Below are 20771 nucleotides of genomic sequence, written 5' to 3' on the forward strand. Positions count from 1 at the left end.
GGGTGTTGGACGTATGTCAGACATATGCACGCCGTGGGCGGGTGTCGACGTGTTAGAAGGAAAAAGAAAAGAAGCAGAGATGAGTGCAGCGCTTCAGTGTGCGAACACGCACAGATAGGTGATGGTTAGAAGAGATGCAAGTGGCGTCTCCCTCAGCTCTCCAAAGCTGTAGGCTTTGGCTGAGAGAGGCGTGGCGCACTTTGCCCCCCCAGACCGAAAACCACCTGTATGGATGAGCAGAACTCCAGCGTGATCCAGTCGCCCTCGTCCGCCAGGCACACGGGCAGCAACGCGACCGACAGCCGGGGTTATGCCGAGGTGGAGAGGGGCGTCATGACGGTGGAAAACATGCTGGAGGAGTCCGCCGTGCTCTCGGCGCCTCACCTGTCGGTGGATCGGTATGAGCGCGGCCGTCAGGGATGTTGCGAGAGGGTGGTGATCAACATTTCGGGTTTACGGTTTGAGACGCAACTTAAAACTTTCAACCAGTTCCCTGACACGCTGCTGGGGGACCCCAGGAAAAGGATGCGCTACTTTGACCCACTGAGGAACGAGTACTTCTTCGACAGGAACAGACCGAGCTTTGATGCCATCCTGTACTACTACCAGTCAGGGGGGCGCATACGGAGACCTGTTAACGTCCCCATTGATATTTTCTCCGAGGAGATTAGGTTTTATCAGCTGGGAGAGGAGGCCATGGAGAAATTCCGAGAGGATGAAGGGTTTATAAAGGAAGAGGAGCGCGTACTGCCCAAAAATGATTTCCAAAAGCAGGTTTGGCTTTTGTTTGAGTATCCTGAAAGCTCTGGGCCAGCAAGAGGGATAGCCATCGTTTCAGTGCTTGTTATTTTGATTTCAATTGTCATTTTCTGCATGGAGACTCTCCCGGAATTTCGCGACGAGAGAGACCAAGCCACAGTGGCACCCACGGTCAATGGCACTGCTCCCTACGTGCCAAGCCCGTTCACAGACCCCTTCTTTGTGATAGAGACTCTGTGCATCATATGGTTCTCTTTCGAGTTGCTGGTCAGGTTTTTCGCCTGCCCCAGCAAAACTTCCTTCTCCAAAAACATCATGAATATCATTGACATTGTCGCCATAATCCCCTACTTTATCACTTTGGGGACAGAGCTGGCCGAGAGGCAGACAAACGGCGGCCAACAGGCGATGTCCCTCGCCATCCTGAGGGTGATCAGACTGGTGAGGGTCTTTCGCATTTTTAAGCTCTCGCGGCACTCAAAAGGACTTCAGATTTTGGGACAGACGCTCAAAGCCAGCATGAGGGAGCTCGGTTTGCTTATATTTTTCCTTTTCATCGGAGTTATTCTCTTCTCCAGCGCGGTTTACTTTGCAGAGGCAGACGACCCCTCGTCCAGCTTCACCAGCATCCCCGACGCGTTTTGGTGGGCAGTTGTCACCATGACCACAGTCGGATATGGAGACATGCATCCGGTGACCATTGGTGGGAAAATAGTGGGGTCGTTGTGCGCAATAGCAGGCGTGCTGACCATTGCCTTACCCGTGCCAGTGATTGTGTCCAATTTCAACTACTTTTACCACAGGGAGACCGATGGAGAGGAGCACCCACACTACCTGAACACAGGCAGCTGTGAGCACCTTCCCTCAGAGGAGCTGAGGAGGTCATGCAGCTCCTCGTCTCTCAGCAAGTCTGAGTACATGGTGATAGAGGAGGGCATCAACAGTGCGTTCAAACAGCCCAACTTCACCACCGAAAACAACCAGAACTGCGTGAACATCAAAAAGATCTTCACAGACGTGTAAATGAGCCCAAAACGGATCATTCATGGAGCATGAAGAAACAGTAGCTATAATATTATTTTTTTATATAGCCAATCGTAATGTGTCAGTCCATATCTGCGGATGAACGCTGCGTAAATGTCAGTTTTAACAAGTAACTTATCCTTGTTTTTAATTTATGCAAATGAGAAATTATCATTCTGGTTGTCTCCAGTGTACATTCACATGTTTTGAGTATTTCTAAGAGATGGAGAAGTATTAATGTGACCCAAAAACATTTGCACTGGAAGAGTATTCATTTCGGTCCATGCTGTTGGAAAAAGATTTATTGAACAATTAAGCGGCTTGTTAAAACAGATATTTTTTTCAGTGTATAGTGCCACATGATGCCTACATATCTTGATGTTATAATGCGAAAGTTGTTGATGTTTATGACTGGGATACACGTGTAGCATATAGTCTACTATATTACATCTAACCGTCAGTCAAAAACGACGTCTTGTGCTTCGTGGAAAGAAAAGTTTCATTGTCCAGTAATGTAATGAATAGACTATGGTAATTTACATAGCCAAATGCCTGTTTAGGTTATATTTAATATCATAACCTGTCGAGATGTTGGACTCTGAGTCTTGTTCAGATTATTATTCAGGTAATAAACCGCAGAGTGGTGTAGATGGAAGCGCTTATCACAAATTATAAATCGAGCTTTAAAATTGTATTTTTATTCAGAACTGCCTATATAGCCTATATTAAATAAAACGAAAATTAAGTGATCCCGACTCAAAATGTCATTAACACCTTTGGATAACTAATCATATCATTGCCAATTCCGCCCAGAGCGAGCGCGGTGGGGTGGGGGGGGGGGGGGGGGGGGGGGGTGAAACACATATATATTGTGAAAAATTGTGTGCTCGAGGTCACGTGACAACGGTATAAAAACAGCGTGGATGAAAGGAGGGAGAACGTGCGGCACGTCCCCGCCTCCCTGCTCACTGAACCCGCCTTGTGATGCAGTCTCCATGACGACGGTGGTTTCCCGGGTAACCCCCTCGAATGTTACCATGGCTTTGTGTTGCAAGACTTTCCAACTGTGGTTCATTGTCACCTTGTGTCCTTGAGGGGCAGTAAAAGGGGGCAACTGTGGATGAGGCATGATTTTGGATATGATGTAAAACTAATATATGGAGTTTAATAATTGATTAGTTATTGGTTTCTGTAAAGGTGGATAAATCAGATGAATCAGTCAGTACTGTTGGTCCTTTAGGTGAAGTTTGTAGACTGTAGCTTCAGGCTGGGTATCGGCATTTATGTGAACACTGTAAAAAGCTGTTGTATCAGTGCAGCCTGGCCTTTGTTTCCCTTGACTATATTCCACCTTGGCTGCTGTGTTTTTCCAGATGTGAGCTCCATTCTCAGAGTTGGCATGCCAACTAGGTCTGACGTCAGCTACCTTTCATCCCCTCCAGCAGACACTTGCACAGGTGCTTGTAGTACAAAGTGACATAATCAAACAAATCCAAAGGGATCCAAGTAAAAATTTATTGCTGGTCCATTGGTTTGTAATATGTATGAGAGCTTCTTAAGACTGCTGTTGTGGCTGCTACAGCAAGTGGTTGTTTTCATTATAGATTCATATATTGGCTAGTTCCCAGATTCATTAATTAATCATTTAGTCTTTAGAGGGTCATAAAATAGTGAAAACTACCTGTTTTATTTTTCCCATAATTCAATATTATGCCCTCAGCTGTTGTGTTTTGTCCAACAGTCAAAAACCAACAGATATTCAGTTTACAGTGATAGAAAGCAGAGAAAAGCAGTAAACTTTCACAACAGACAAGCTTGAGTTAGAGAACATTTGGCATTTTTCCTTGAAAAATGATATAAATTATTAATTTATAATCAAAATATCTGACAATTAATGTTCTGTTCACTGACTAATTGATTAATCTCATAATGATTTCAGCTGTAATTAATTTACTTACTTACTGGAGTCCCCTTTGTGTTTAGTCCTGTCTGTGTTTACCTGAGCTGTTGCTGAACCAAAACTGAGGCTTCAGCACTGAAAATAGCTCAACCCTGCCCTCTTGTGGATCACCTGAGTTATTACTGTTGAGTAGGAGTTTAATATGGAGCCTGCACTGATAATATTTAGCCCCTTCTTGTTAGTTTTTAAAGGCAAGACATTAAGACTCCCTGTTTAGCAGATAAAAGTGTTTATTAATCTATTTGTCAACAATTATATATCCTTCTGTGTGCACCCACAAGCAGAGGCTGTTGTGTAAACAAATAATGAATGACATTATATTAAAACACAGTTGTAATCATATAAAATATGTCTTCATAGGAGAGGTTATGATTGTTGACAAATCCTGTTTAATAATAGAAACTATCTGGTACTATAAAAATATCTTTATAGTGTATTATAAACCATTTGTTAAATGTTTGCACTCTGCTTATAAATGGTAATTAGCAGGACTTAAAGTAAAATGGGGAATATATTATTGTGCCTTTATAATCATGCTATTGGCACACAATTTATAATTAAGTCCATGTTTCTTGAGCAGATCTGTAATAAGATTCCGTGTTCCCTATTTTTACAACTCAAAAAACAGCAATATTGTTTCATCAGATTGTTGCACTCATCTATATGTTGTGTGTTAGTCAGATGAGAGGAAAAGAAAATTTCTGTATACAGAAGAAGCAGAATTGCTATTATTGTTATTGCTATTTTTACACATACAAAACTGGGGTTTGTGAGACCCCAAACGGTGAGAAAGGAACAGTGTTTTGTCCCAGAATTGGCCATGCTGCTGTCTGGGATTTGTCATTCAGGTCAGGAAACTACCTTAAAATTCCACCTAGAGGCTTTTAGTCTGACCCATAATTCCTATTTTTCCCAGGAGAGAAAGGGAATTACAGTTTGAGAGTCAAAGAGAGGAGGAAAAAAAGCTCATCTTTACTTACACTTTGCATGACTTTGAACAAGCAAAGACTGGGACATCAAAGTTACTTGAAATTCGCTTTGCAGTGTGCTGAGCTGTTACAAAGCACAGTGTACTTTTGTAGCATCACATGGGAGCTTATGTAGTTTCTAAAATAAAGCAAATTTTAAACATGAGACAGGTAATTATGAGCAGAGAGGAAGAAAAAACTTTATTACAGCTTCATGTGTTCCTGAAACCATATGTACAACAGAATGAGCAGAAAGGCCACACAATGGTTCTTATCATATCCTATGAACTGGACAGATATCTACTTATATTCATAATACACTCTAACTACAATTTGGTTTGTTTAGGTTCAGTATTTGTTTGGTCAAGTCTGTTTGGTCTCGATGATGATTATTTTAAAAGTCAAACTTTTAAAAAAAAAGGAAAAAAAAGAAAAACACCCTGCCTGTTTTAGTAACATGTGGTCCATATTTAATTTCTGTATGTAGAGGCTCATTTCTGCTACAAATCAGGCTCCACACGCACAAACAAAACATTTAATGAAGGTAAATGCAACATTTAAAGAACAACACAAAGCTTGAGAGGACTTAGCATGATACCAGATAACAGGATTGTCCACACAAGATCATTGAGATTCTCAGCTTTTTAACCCTTGCTTTGCTGAGTCTTAAGTTTTACATACAGAGCTACAAAGACGTCTTTATTCCAGGCCAGATACCATGTGTTCCACATCTCCAGGTGCTGTGCCTCAGAACTGCTGAGTTGCTTTGTTCCCTCTGTCTCCTCTACTGGAATTAAAGTCCTTCTTCAATGTATTTTTAACCAGGGGAAAATGAAAAGGTGCCTCCAAGTTACCCAGCGCCGTTAATCATCTCCTGCATCTCCTCGACGGCAGCACTAGTAGGGGACACCTGCAGCTGAGCCTGCGTTCTTCTGGTTTGTGGAGAGGGAAGGATCGCATCAGAGGTAAACTTGTTAGGACTTAACAGGCTGCGATATTGTGGCCACATGAGGAGATCAATGTTGCTTTCCTTTAAATTATTAAAAGAACTTATGCGTAATTTCTGTGTTTACTCATCGCATCAGAAATTCAAGAATGTTATTACTGAAGATTAATTACCAAGACTTAGTGCTATATATATTCAGAGTTTGGCACCTTGTAGTACCAATACTGTGAAAGCACTCTTTTATAAATTCTTTCAATGAACGCTTTTCCTGTCCTTTCTTTATGTTGTATATAGAGCTGGGTCTCACATCATATTATCATCTGACTGTGCAGTTTCTCTCAGCTCTGCAGTGTTTCTGTGTCTGTCTACCCTTTGTTTTGGTTTTTCTGGCCTGCAGATTCTCCTCTTACGTCAGCATCTGGAAAGGGTCAGCAACTAGTTGGTGAACAAAGTGCAGCATTTAGTATGAAAAGACAAAAACAGTTGGCACAGTGAGTATTGGACTCAAATGTGTCATGCTGACAGAAACACAAATCCAAATAAATGCTGTTGTTAATCTGTCTCTGCTGGATGTGTGAAGAAGCAACTGTTTGCTAAAGCTGTTTGTGACATCTGAAGTAATATTATGCCAGTGTTGTGTTTTCATCTTGTTTCACTGCCACCAAGTGGCCAAAAAGTAATGCAACTTTAACTGTCTGGTGATATTTGTAATCTTGGTCACTTATTCTTTCATTAGGTAGTTCCTGATTTAAATCAAAATGATCCAGGTTTAGACTGTTTTCCTATTTGTTTTTAGACAACATGTAATGTTTGAGAACTGTGCCTTCTTATGTTAAATTTTAAAAAAAAGTTTTGTAGAAAAACATGTTCATATTTTTCAAAGTAAGCTCTTAAGGAGTATTGTTTTGGTATCTGTACAGAAGCTTTGGTATTGATTTGATTGAACTTCGGTATTGGTATTACCGAGCCCTAGTTACATAATAGCAATATACTTACATGTCACTATAGATGTAAACACAGATACAAGACTTAAAGAAGGATGTACGCTTGTGACTTAAAAGTGTGGGTCTGCTGCTTTTTTAAATGCAATGATATGTCTAATTGTCTCACTGCCCCTGTGTGAGTGTCTGTGTCCACATATGAATGAGCATGCTTGAGTGCGGCACAGTTGTAAGACGGTCACAGATGGTACGCCTGAATGCACTCTGCTGAGGGATCCTGGTCATTAGCAAGCAGAAAGTACTGGAGAGGACGGGCACACACTCTGCACCGAGTCAGAGGGAAGGCACTCACATATATGAGCTCACATGCGTGATACACAAATACACACACAGACGCAGAAAACTGCAGTCAGCTCTACAGCTGGTTCTCTCTGACACTGCCGCTCCAGGCAGACGAGAGGATACGAGAACAGGATTGTACTCAGTCAGGGTGGGGGGGGGGGGGTAGAGGAGACCCCGGGCTTCCCCTCTCGTCTCGTCTCCTCGCTGTCCCCGTCATGCCAGCATTCACCACATGAGAGGAATGATGCCTCACAGCAGCGTGCTACCTCTAATGATACCCAGCATGCCAGCGTGGGGGGTGTGTGCCAGGAGAGGTGCCGCTTGTCATCCTTAAACTTTACCAAAGCACATTCATGACTCATCGGTGAGGCGAAGAGAGAAGGCAGCAGCAGAATCCAGTGCAATTATTCACAGCACTGCACATTTTTCTTCCTGCTCTGATGATATTTTTATGTGGTACAGTATTTGCCCTAAAACTGTAACTCAGTGCTGCCAAAAATAGAAACCATGAGACATATTGCCATTATTTCTCTGGGTGCCATTCATCCATCTGCTCTTTGGAGAACATGTAATGGCACTCTGGGGGCTATTCATAAAGTTCACTTTTCTGCATCAAGACCCAGTGTTCGGGGCTTTCAGTGAGACAAAGAAAAGCCCAGAAAGCATGTCAAAGAAAGCATATATCCCCCCCCCCCACAGAGGGCAGACATACTAAAGCTGACAGTGAAACCATTTTCTTATCGGCAGCTGTGGCATATACTGGAGCACCTTTCCCAGGTGTGGAGCTGTTAAAAAGGAAAAAATAATTTTACACTTTTTCTAACCACTAATTCATCTTTACCTGATGCAGCTGACTGCAGGGCAATGAAAAATGCTTTGTCATCGTGTTGTAACTTTACCTGAAATATCCCAGCGGCACCAGAGACACTGTAGGCGTGATGTCACCGCCCAGCCTCCTCCCACTGCTGCCCCCAGAGACGGTCTCCGTAGCAACCAAATGAGGCTGAGCAAAAGATTCGCCCAACTACAGTAGCGATGCTGACCTCGAACAATTTCTTTTGATACCCTGTTGCTTTTAGGCGCTCTCCAGGAGTCTGTTTATGATAACCCTGACAGACTAGATTAATATTATTAGGGGTAAAAGTTAGATGCCTTGTCAGGGCCTCGTGACCCTGGAAACTGTGCAATCCTGGCTCATCCCTCAGGTGTCCTGTGAGTCAGAGGGGCTGCCGGTTCCAACAGCAGCAGTGCTGACTGCAGATGAGACTGCTGCATGAAGTTGAGGCAAATATTTTGATTCCTTGAGTCACTGGCAAACAAAAAAAAAAAAAAAAAAAAAACAAGAACCCAAGCACTGCATCATCAGAGAGACACAGCAGCTGTCACTGTAAATGTCACAAGTCCCATTATGTGCATCTGTGCTGCAGCAGACAAACACAGCAGCCCCTTCGTTCTCAGACATTGTAAAGCAGACCTGAATGTGTTTATTGCTTATGCTTTTGATGCTAAATTATTTCATGCACAAAGCTCGATTTCAGCAAAACCTGGATTTGCTAAAATATTCAAGATTGGAGCCATATGCTGTAAAAAGTCACGGCTGTATGCAATGCAAGTAAACCACCCTTTCTTAACCTTGCTCTGACAGATACACAGACATTCAGCTTTATTTTTATTCCTTCACCCTCATACCAAAGGTGTCTTATTTCTGGTATGACCTTGGTGTAATATAACCCAGTGTTCCTGAAGCAAGCACTTACCTTGACTTGAATTTCACTCACTCATACAGACACATTGTATAATGCAGCAGAAGGGTATCCCTGCGACAGTGACACTGACTCACTCACTGACTGACTCATAGTCCTTCTCCTCAGCATCAGGATAGCTCACTGAATTTAATGTAGCCAAGTTGTTTTTTCCCTTTTTTCCATTTTGCTGCTATGGATACAAATGACAAAGAAGCCGTATAGTAAAATGTGCATGTGTGTTTTCATGTCAGCCAAGTGTGGCATGCTATAACTCGCTGAACTTCCAGAACAGCAGCATGTGTCAGTGCAGTAGACTGTCATCATATGGAAAATGTCTACACACAGCGACTAGTCTACATACTCACAGGTTTAGATAATAAGCTTGTGTGGTCGCCGTGTGTGCAGATTTCTGTGAGGTTATCAGTCTAAGTGAGCTGCAGCTTGGCAGTATACCGCAGTGGACCAGTGTCCTTGTGTCTCTCCTGGTGTCTGGCTCTATTCCAGCGTCTACCCTCATCCTGCTGGGCCTCAATCTGACGAGCACGACTCTCCCTTTTTCTTCTCCTCCCTCTCTTTGCACAATGCTCTCTCTTCCTTGTCCTTCTCTTCTTTGTCTCCATCTGTTTTTGTCTCTGCCTCAGATGCACCATTAGCTCCAGGGAACAAAGAGAAGGACACAGGGAGCGGCCTTGCTATATATCTGTGTACCTAACCCACTCTTTTTATTTATTATTGCTTCCACTTTCTGAGCCTGCTTCCGTAGTTGTATGTATAACCTGGCCTCTTTTGCAGGGCACCTCAGTTTTTATCTCTGGAGCAGTGATGCTGGAATGACTCATCTCCCAGAGGGTTAAATAAATTGAGTCTCAGTGAAGATGCATTGGGGGAAAAAAAGTGTTTAGCAGCAGGGTTGTAGGATTTCTTGATACCCCGAGGAGTGAAAAAAAAAAAAAAAGGTAGAAATTTATCAAAATGTATGGTATGAGATCATTTTAGCTCAGATTCTCATTAAATATGGTGATGATTTTGCATGGGAGAATTTGCTAATGAGGATTTATACACAGGAGAGCGTTGCATCATCATATCTAGAAGCAGAAAATCTGTTTTTAATGCAGCAGTAAATCGAAGAGTGAACACGATACTTAGAGTTCATCTGTTCCATCTTATTGCATTATGTTGACTATCATGTTCAGCTTGTAATAAGCGGAGTGAAGCAGAGAGTCTTGAAGTTGAATTGTGTTGGAACATGGACCTTTTTGTTTGCAGCCTTCTCATACAGTATGTGTGTGTGCGTGCGTGTGTTCTGGAAACCTGTGGCTGCTGCAATGCAGTATCAAGGAGCAAGGAGGACAATAGTGATCATAAAAAGAGCACTGCGCTCACTGGCCTAAACAACTCTGACACTTGCCGGTGATAAAACATACATGTCATATGGGAACTTTGGGTACTGCTAATTTAACAGTAATTTTCTAAATACTGACAAAATATTACTTTATGCTTTTTGGTGCAGAAAGAAAATGTTCTGTGGACACTTTTTGGCAGATCAAGGAGAAAATGTGCATTAAAAGCCCTACTGGTTTAAAACGTTTAAAACGCTGACTGGTTTTGACCTAACAGTGTCTTCATCTTGGCAGAAAAAACAAAAACAGATTGATTACAGTTTACACTCTACTATACATAGGCCGTACACCAGAAGTAAACATTACTCCATCACATAATGAAATGTTTCTGGTACCAACTGGCCTTTTATCAACAAGTGCTGTATTAATTTCTGGAAGGATTCATAGAGTTTACTCTCTAATCAGATAGTTCCTGATTTAAATGAAAACTTTGCCAATTTTAAACTCCAGACTCCTCTAAGTTCCCATTAAGTCCACTTAAACCCCTGCACCCCTGTGCTAGCGCAACATTACTGGGAGTGGTCGCCATGTCAGCACAATATGGTGTAAATTAAATAATGAATTAGATTTTGACAGTGGCCCACTTTAAGGCGATGGTGCAAAACTCCAGTTAATCCAATTAGCAAAACCAACTGGCATGCAAGCATGCTGGAGCTTTTGGGCCTCTTCAGGTTCTAGAGCACCAGGGCAGTTCAAGTTCTGGCAGATTTGGGTTGTCCTTGGGACCTCGTGGTAAAGACGCATACCATTTAACTGCAACGTCCCCAGTTCAGTTGAGGCTGAGGACTTTCTTTGCATGTTCTTACCTTATTTTCTCTCTGTTTCTCTTCAATCACTTATCTAATAAAAAGAGATTAAAAACAATATTAATAATTTTGCGATTTTTAAAATTTTCCTACACAGCAGCTTGTAATGTAAATATTAATGAAAATATTTCGGATGAATATCAACTTCAGTAATCTGACTGCACTAAATCTAGAAAGATTGTTTACTGCTGAAAAATCACCTTGTGCAGCTGAAGTTCAGATTGGACAAGTCAAGTATCTCTGTGTTTGAATAACAAAATAAATTTAAATCCTCCTTATTACATATGATTAGTTGACAACCTGAAAACTAAACAGCAGCAGGAAAGAAAGCATCATGTGAAGAAATGACCTGTCGTTCAGTAATAACAAACCTTCACTTTCCTCAAGTTCATTTTCTCTGCTCGCTGTCCCTGCGCCAAAAGCAGCATCTGATGGAGATGAGGATGAGTCCTGAAATCAATACCTCTTGGAAACGAACTCATTGTTGACACCCTCATCTGCCAACTCGCACAACCGCTCATTTTCATATCCCTAAACACGCACAGCATTTACAGGCCTGGGACCCTTCGCTTTTAATTAAAGCAAGCCAGCTAATGCAAAGTGAACTGAGCTTTAGAGCCTGCATTAACGGTCTTTGTAACGGGCCCCCGGCTCATAAATAATGGCTGTGCTGTCATGAGGAACCTGGGAAAGCCATTAAGAGAGGTATCCGCATGTGTGGCAGCAGGCAGGCAGACAGACAGAAGGGACAATGCTGGGAGCCGTGATGGTCTCGGGTCTGCCAGGAGTAACCTTGGCAAAGCCGAGTCTCACACAAATCATCCTGCTGCTCCCCCCATCCCCCCGTTTCTCCTCATCCACATCCCTCCCCTCCACGGCCAAGGGATTCCCGCTGACCTTTGGCTTTTCTGGAGGTGACTTCTGGACACAATGCTTTCATTCCCAGCTCCAACGAAGACAATGGGGAGAGGATTTACTATTGATCCGTTTGTTCTTCATTCCGACTCCAGCGGGCCACCATGATGGAGGTTTTGCTCTATTTCAGTCACCCTCCCATCTATTATTAATGAAGCTTGTTGCCAGGAAAGGTTACAAATATAACTGCTGTGCATAAAAAGTAAAAAGAAACTGAATTACAAAGCAGAAAGTGAATGTATGACTGTTGTTGCCTCTGTATATGCAAATGACTTCAACAGTACAGATCAGAGAGGACACCTAAATGAGAAATATGTCTTTTTAAGCGTATATTTCAGGTAGATTATTTGAAAGAACCTGCACAAATATTTTACCCTATTACAGCCACGGTCTTACATGCTATCACTTGCTATACTCGTATGTTAAACAGTCTGTCACTAAACTTAAAGATAATGTCATTTTCAAAGAAAACATCAAGGGCTCCCGTAAAACAACAAGCTCCCGTAAAATCAAATTTTTTTGACACTGCGGTTAAAAAAATGCGAAACCGTCTGACCAACAGCATTGCTGCTGAACAACGCAGGAGATGCGTACCCCTTTAAATTGCCCACACTGCAGATAAGGTAAGGAGTGGTAGGCTACAGTGCGGATGGAGAGCGCGTTTTTTCGCCCTTGCCTTCTCCATCACCAGCACGTCTCTTGGTATGCATAGCAATGCCCGACTGCAGGTTTGAGTAAGCTTTATATACCAGGCCAGCGGCCACTGCTGACTACAGAAATATTTCACCCAGAAATGCTTCTTTCACCTCAGAGAGAGAGAGAGAAAAAAAAAATCTCTCACCTCCTGCCGAGCTGAGACCAGGCAGGTCCAATAAAGGCCGCTTTATATGTGTTTATGTGTACGTGTGTTCGTGGCTCTTTGGCTCAGTGAAATTGCATAATCTTCTAGCCCACTACGTAGGGCGATTCTTTCATCCGTGTCGTTTCAAGTCAGCGTCTGAAGATGCTGCTCTGCTCACCATGTAGGCTGTTAGGAGACTCACAGAACTGTGTCTGTGCAGCAAACGCTGGGGACGCACTTGACTCTGCCTGAGCATATCTGCGGCTCACACTCTGGATTCTGGTCGAGATGTTGTTTTATGTGGCGAGTGCATGCCTAGAGAGGAAATCATGTAAAAACATGTAAATTGGCTGGGTGACGCATGGATAGATTGAAATTCTCTGAGCGGCAGATTTATTCTCAATTTGAAATGAAAAGAGGATTCATTATTGATGCATATGTCCCAGAACGCGTCTAATTATTAAATCTTGGTAATACGATTATCTTTTTTTAAGCCCTCTCCCACCTCCTCGCCTTGCTTTCCCCCCCCCCCCCCCCTTGCAGATGTTGCCTCTCTGAGCACCTTATCAAGACCATTTACTTTTGCGGCTGTCTGCAGCCACAGCTCGTCACACAGCCACACTGGCTTGGGGAGGAACAGTGGAGGCAGATCATTCTTGCTGATCCCAGCACCTTTGGTTATTAAGGGAAGCACCAGCACCTCCTTGATCGGCTCCCTCCTCCCTTTTTGCCAATCGCCATCCCACGAAAGCCTACCCGGAGGAAAGGAGTCGGGGAGGGGAAAGCGAGGACACACCCGCACATACTGTACCCGGTGTACACGGCGAGGATGCTGCAGACAACATGAGGTGAATATCATCGAATGTCCCACATTGGAAAATTCAAATTTTTTTTTTAACCCTCTCTGAAGACAGAAGACCTGATTGTCGCAGCTGGTTATTCACCTTCCTGATACCAGTGTCCTGCAGGAGCAAAAACTCACATACAGATATGAAGATGTCAGCAGGTATGTATGAAATAGAGATAAACCAAAGCCTACGTTTACCTATCATCTCTAATTTCGATTAGGCGTGGTTTTAAGTCGTGGCATTGTATAGTTAATGAGCGGATTTGCAATTCACTTGAAATCGTGATAATGACCAGTAAACATGCAGTTAGGCATTTGTTGTATGTTTCATACGGATTTTATCTTGTGAAACTGTGCTCCCACTCTGTGAGTGGAGATGGTGCAGACAAGAGATTCAGTTTTTCTCTTGGAACCTATTTCCTTCTATGGATAAATTATTTATAGATGTTTTTGAATATTTCAGAGACAGGCACCATTTCAAGACTAAAATGCTCCAACAAAACTAAACCGAAGTCAGTTAATATGAGGCGTTTGTGTGTTTGTTTGGCACAGCAGGAAATCTTAAAAGTGTCTCCTACATTTCTGTTTAGACTGCAGTGGTTATCCATGATATTCTAGACAGGATGCTGTCTGTATGAATTTGGTGCCTGCTGCATTGCCATATTCATGCATGGCTTCACTGCAAAAGGTATTCCCATTCATTTCAGTGGATATTGTCCATTGCAGCAGATCAGTGTCCTAATTTATGAGCTCCATGTACATTTTACAAGCCAGTTAGCCTCCCAGTTTACCTGCATTGAGATAATTTATATGCAGGGCGGATTGCTAATTTGCATATTAATTTGCCCAAGTCAGGAGCAGTAGTGTCAGCCTCAAGTTTCCCCTGAGCTGATTCGTTTTGATATTGACTACCTTCTCTCAACGGTCTAACTTTACATAACTCATATCAAATCTTGTGACATTGTTTTAGAGGGTGGCTTCATTTTCATCTATTTTGAGCTGTTTGATCTTCAAGCGTAAGCAAAGTCCTGATGTCTTTGGACTTAATGGAAGCAGTATTGAGTGCTGAATCATGTCTCAGGTTTACCTGACACTGTTGTCTGTCTTTGCTTTATCTGTCCTACATGCAGTCAGATCCTAGGTGACATCCTGTGGCCGTCAGGTCTTTACGGTGTTGAGCCCCCTCCCTCTCCTGGCCCCTGCCTGCAGTTCTCCAGGCTGCAGGACCCAGACTCACTGAAAAGTGCAGGCCTCTTCCCCCTGCAGAATGACTGTTGCCACAGGCGACCCCTCTGACGAGGCGGCTGCACACCCGGGGCACCCACAGGACTACGACCCGGAGGCCGACCATGAGTGTTGTGAGAGGGTGGTCATCAACATCTCAGGGCTGCGCTTTGAGACACAACTCAAAACCCTCTCACAGTTCCCAGAGACTCTGCTGGGGGACCCCAAAAAGAGGATGCGGTACTTTGACCCGCTGAGGAACGAGTACTTTTTCGACAGGAACAGACCCAGCTTTGACGCCATATTGTATTATTACCAATCAGGGGGCCGGCTAAGAAGGCCGGTCAACGTCACCCTTGATATTTTCTCAGAGGAGATTCGCTTCTACGAACTGGGCGAGGAGGCCATCGAGATGTTCAGAGAAGACGAGGGTTTCATCAAGGAGGAAGAGCGGCCCCTCCCTGAGAATGAGTTTCAGAGACAGGTGTGGCTGCTGTTCGAGTACCCAGAGAGCTCAGGTCCTGCTAGGATTATTGCCATAATCTCTGTCATGGTCATCCTGATATCTATAGTCAGTTTCTGCTTGGAGACCCTCCCCATTTTCCGCAATGATGAGGACGAAATGCACAAGTCTCACGCGGAAGTCTTTTCACCTGAGACCAACACCACAATCATCAGCTACACATCCACCTACTTCACTGACCCCTTCTTTATCCTGGAGACTCTTTGCATTATATGGTTCTCCTTTGAGTTCCTGGTGCGCTTCTTTGCCTGCCCCAGCAAAGCAGGCTTTTTTGGTAATATAATGAACATTATTGACATTGTTGCCATCATCCCTTACTTCATCACTCTTGGCACAGAGCTAGCAGACAGGCCAGAGGATGGTCAAGCAGGTCAGCAAGCCATGTCTTTAGCCATTCTCAGGGTCATCCGCTTAGTACGAGTCTTCAGAATTTTCAAGCTTTCTCGCCACTCTAAGGGGCTTCAGATTTTGGGTCAGACCCTGAAAGCCAGCATGAGAGAGCTCGGCCTGCTCATTTTCTTCCTCTTCATAGGGGTCATCCTTTTCTCCAGTGCGGTCTACTTCGCTGAAGCAGATGAGCCCGAGTCACAGTTCGAAAGCATCCCAGATGCGTTTTGGTGGGCTGTGGTGTCCATGACAACAGTCGGCTATGGTGATATGGTCCCGACAACCATTGGTGGTAAGATTGTGGGCTCCCTCTGTGCCATTGCAGGTGTGCTGACCATTGCCTTGCCGGTGCCTGTCATTGTGTCCAACTTCAACTACTTCTATCACCGTGAGACTGAGGGTGAAGAACAGGCGCAGTACCTGCAGGTCAACGTGCCCAAAGCCGATTCAGCGGAGGAGCTGAAGAAGAGCCGGAGCGGCTCCACCATCAGTAAATCGGACTATATGGAGATCCAGGAGGCTGTGAACAACAGCAATGAGGACTTTCAGGAGGAGAACCTCAAGACAGCCAACTGCACGCTGGCCAACACAAACTATGTAAACATCACCAAAATGCTCACAGACGTGTAGTGACCTGCTGTTGTCCTCCCCGTGACAGCGGGAAATGTGGAGCTGAGCAACTGGACGGGACAGGTGTACAGCCTCCCACCTCACGTGTGCTGGAAAAACCAAGGCAATAGAATTCAGGATGTTAATGATAGTGATAATGATGATGATGACAGAGAAAATAATATTACATAGACCATTCGCTCACTCTGCGCTCATCCTATCTTCACTCACAACTTGCCCTTAAAACTCCTTAAATTTACTGTCAAACAGAGTGAAATTTCAGATTTTGTATTTCTGCATGGAGTTGGCTTTGTCTGTGTGGCTGTTAAAAAAAAAAAAAAAAAAAAAAAAAAAAACAAGAAGAATCATAATACCAAAAAATTTCCTGCTCACAACAGTAGCCAACAGTAGTGCACAAAAAGAAAAGAAAAAGGGAGAGACACTGCAAGATAAAAATTAATTATTGCTTAAAGAAAGCAACACAAGCCCTGCTTTAGCCCCCTGTCCACTGGTCCCTCATTTCCCACGGCACACTGCTCTGCCATGCGCTTTCTGAAGAGCCCTACTTGTCCGCTACATATGCTGCTTCCTGGAGCCAGTGAAACAAAACTGTCTTATGCTACACCATTTAGAGATAAGAGGATGTGTGAGCATAAAGCAAGCTCACTCCAGCGCTGATATGGCCTGTGGGTGACTTGAGACGAGGTTCGTGGTTAAGTACACCACGTTATTTCAAGGATGAATGACAGCCATCAGCGCTAAGCTTATGGTTCGACACCTTTTTTTCCCAGTAGACATCAGTATCTGATGAATGACTGAGAATGGCCTTGACTTTTCACTGCTTTGGTCTTACATGCACTGTATGTATTGCAATGCAAGCTTTCCCCCTTCCATTCACCCAGACTGGTCTTACTGCAGAGCTTTGAGGACAGCTTGAATGTTTCTTCTCATTTTGTTTGTTTTTTTTCACGGTTTCACACATACGGTACTTACTCATATAGGTTGGTAGGTTAACTGTGACTTAACTGATAGCCAGTAGGTAGGTAGGTGCTGTTAGTAGTAAATGTAGTCAGTAGATTATTGCATGACATTTTTATCTGAATGAGAATTTCCACTTGTTTCTCAACTGCCACTTGCTTCATGACACCACTGTATATTTGTCTGTACACTGCCTTCTATACAAATCCACAGTTTTAAAAGTATGCCTGCAGGTAGCTGTTTCAAAAACCTAAAGCTGTATGTTAGAGGATTTCTTAAGGAATAATCATAAGGCCAAATCCTTCGCTTCAAAGGATGCAGTGTCCTCGTCAATATTTACATTCCATGTAGAAGTCATTGCTGTTCAACTTTTGCTGCAGCTGAGCTGTGAAATCCAGACGTAAACTCACTCTAGTTTTGGACATTAATCCCAGTTGCAAATGTGATAGACTTGCAGCGCTATCTTTTTCACAGGTTTGTCACATGATCATGTTCCTCATGATCAAAAAAAAAAAGAAGAAGCAACTTTTAAGGACTCGTGTATAGAATAATGCTTCCCCTGAACTGCCTTTTATCTGGGTTTACGCTACTCTCCTAGTGTTGCATGACCTCAAAAACATTTCTAGAAGCATGCATTTAAACTCAAAGAAGAAGCCTCTGAGACAAAAAAAGTATAATTATTACAATAGATATATTTATTTCTTATATATATATAAAATATATGTATACAGACAGAGCACACATACAGTACACATATACTTTTATCAGAGATTTAAAAAACTTTAACTAGTAATGTTCAAAAGAAAGTGAGAGCCTTTCCACAATGTGCAGGTCATTGCCATGTTTTTATTTGTAATGATAATGAAAACTGTTCTGAGCACTGTCCTATGTTCTCCTGTTTCAGAGCCTGTTCAGAGTGCCAAAGACACACTCTTACTAGCCGTTTCTAAAGCATTTTCTTTACTGGTGAGTTTTCCAGCAAACCTGACACACGTCCTGGATTTAAACACTGGAAGTTTGCTTCACTTAGTTCAAAACTGCCTCCTGAGAAGTAGTTGTTGAAAGACAGGGCGTTGTTCAAAACTGTTTCATCCCTATCCAGTTTCTTACATCAGAAAGCGTTTATTGGTGTTGAACTGGTCAGAATTTAAATGGAGTCTGGCTGTCCTCTGAGGAGTCTTTGATGCCAGAAGCTCAATCTGTCTTTAAAAGTTGGCATCAAATGCAAAATAGGTTCTAATTCTAGGATTGTGTCCAGCTGAGATTTTCCACCATTTGCTCAACACTGCCAAGGTAACAGTCAAAGGCAGTAACGTCAATATGGGAAGTGATAATTAGCAGCAGTGTAGCAGATATTGGCCAACCTAGGGGTCCTCTGACTTCACTCCAGAGTCTCTTGCCTTTCTCCACCTTTTCATAGATGTCTTTTCATAGATGTCTTAGATAATTAGAAAGGTGATGGATTAGGAGGAGGTCTGTAGCAAGAACTGTCCAAATGATCCGCCATGCCAGGATGTACATCTTTATTCTTAGGGTTTCATTCTGCTCACTACAGTTTTTAACCTGCAGTAGCAAAATGTTTTTACGCCATTGCTGCCAAAATGTGCTCAGGATGCCTCATCCACCTGCCTGACATGAGGCTTCTGAAGTTGTCTCTCTGTCTAAATCCGTGTTGGATTTCATGTGTCTTGAAAGGATTTTAGTAGATAAACTGGAGCAGTTATATTTGTTGCATTCCCAAGAGTAGCATAAAGGTGGATTGTCATGCTAATATGGTCAGTAACTCGAGGTAGGACCAGATTAAATAGCTGTTTAGCAATATTCCCATAATCCTTTGGTGGAGGGGTCTGTGTGGAGAACATAGATGTTTTTTTTTTGTTGTTGTTGTTGCTTTTTTTGTTTAAAAAAAAAAAATCGAACCTTTATGGACCTCCACAGTCCAACCAAGATCTTATTGATCATCAGTTGAGTATTGATGTGGGTGAGTTGATGCAGAGCTATGTAGGAGTGTGTGCATGTGTGTGTGTGTGAGAGAGAGAGAGAGAGAGAGAGAGAGAGAACCACTGAATGTCAGTGTCTTAGCCTGGTTCTACAGCTGCATTTATGCAACAGCCATTTGCATATCTGTATATGTGGAAAAAAAAAAAACACTCACAGTCTGACCAAAAATATTTGTCTATGCATTTGTCTATGCATGCAAATGCATTGTATATTATTGTCTTCATTACATTTTTTTTTTTTTTTTTTTTGGACAGATATTTGCGATAAATGTTGCGGATACATGTTAACATTTATCTGCTGTGTTTTAAATTGGGCACCTTCCTGTACCTCAGCCAAATTCACTGTAGCAACTCATACACTAGAAAACACAATGTTGTAGTTGACAATTTTTTCTGCTTAAAGCACAAAGACGAGTGGAATCATCCTCATCTATATACCCACAGATTTAACCTGCACAATGTTTTTATTCAGCGGAAACAAAGTCAATTAAAAGTGATCTTGTATTGCTTTATAGGGAGCACCACAGCCTCTAAAAGTATCATCTCTCACCTGCTGAGGGACCCACCAGCAAATCCACTCCATGAGAAGGGTGCCCAACAGTGAATACACTGAGAAATCTATGCAGAGAATGACTATTAGCTGGTAGTTTGGGGGAGAAAAGAAGGTACAGATTTTTTTTTCTTTTCTTTTTTTTTTATCTGGCACTAATTTTATGTTGATCCTGAGAGCTGGCAGAGCATTTGAAACGAACCTTTAAGCAAAAGTGAAACACTTTGCAATATTCTGCTGCTGTACGTCAAACACTTACACGTTAGCTGAATGTGAATATGACCTTTCTGAACTTGGGGTTTGTTTGAACTGCAGTGTCAGCTCTTTGAGACAAGGCTCCTACATGGAAAAAAACAAAAAACAAACAAACAAAAAAAAAAACCTCATACATACGGGAAACAAGATGATCAATATGCAATCTGTATGCATGTGTGTGACTGAGAAAGAATGTTTTTTTTGTTTTTTTGTGTCATTTGACCCCAGAGCCTGATAGTGTGGCATCCACTGAAACAATATGTACAGTTGTTCACCTCACCCCTCACCCCCGTCCTCTCCCATATCATAGAGGCCTGAAAACATCCATCAACGTTGGTACAGTGGATAATGGATTTTCTTTCTATGAAATGAAATGTGAGAGAATAATGTAAATAATAACCAATGGATGATGGAGCAAAAACCATGTACTATATACTGTATGTGAAGTCTGGATTTAAAACGTAGTATTATCTGCACTTTACAAGACAAAAAGGACAATCTATGGACAAGAAAAAAACATGTGAAATTAAAAATGCATATAATCCTTCCAAATGATCATAACCTTGACAAAATAATATCAATAATGAAGCCAATAATAATTCAACTGAAATTGTTCTCAGTGTGTTTATTGTGTGCCATGTCTTTAAATCTGATTACTGCACTTTTTTAAGTTAAAAATAATGTGATTTTTTTTTATGTTATGTATATGTGAGAGGTGTTTTTCAAATGTTTATCCAGCCTTTTATTTCTCT

General features: G+C 42.4%; 2 protein-coding genes across 2 annotated transcripts; both read left to right on the top strand.

Annotated features, from left to right (window-relative positions):
• Window positions 1-228: 228 nt before the first annotated feature.
• LOC121179210 (potassium voltage-gated channel subfamily A member 3) lies at window positions 229-1782 on the top strand. Its single transcript, XM_041033907.1, has one exon. It carries the CDS (start codon window positions 229-231, stop codon window positions 1780-1782), a length of 1554 nt encoding a protein of 517 aa, XP_040889841.1.
• Window positions 1783-14760: 12978 nt separating this feature from the next.
• Window positions 14761-16257, top strand: LOC121179211 (potassium voltage-gated channel subfamily A member 2). The gene has a single exon (XM_041033909.1). The coding sequence runs from the start codon at window positions 14761-14763 to the stop codon at window positions 16255-16257; it is 1497 nt and encodes a 498-aa protein (XP_040889843.1).
• Window positions 16258-20771: the final 4514 nt, after the last annotated feature.

Source organism: Toxotes jaculatrix, chromosome 3, assembly GCF_017976425.1.
Source record: "Toxotes jaculatrix isolate fToxJac2 chromosome 3, fToxJac2.pri, whole genome shotgun sequence".
Classification (NCBI taxonomy): Eukaryota; Metazoa; Chordata; class Actinopteri; family Toxotidae; genus Toxotes; species Toxotes jaculatrix.

Coding starts and splice junctions, on each gene's coding strand:
- LOC121179210 (XM_041033907.1), top strand. CDS start 229: ATGGATGAGCAGAACTCCAGCGTGATCCAGTCGCCCTCGTCCGCCAGG.
- LOC121179211 (XM_041033909.1), top strand. CDS start 14,761: ATGACTGTTGCCACAGGCGACCCCTCTGACGAGGCGGCTGCACACCCG.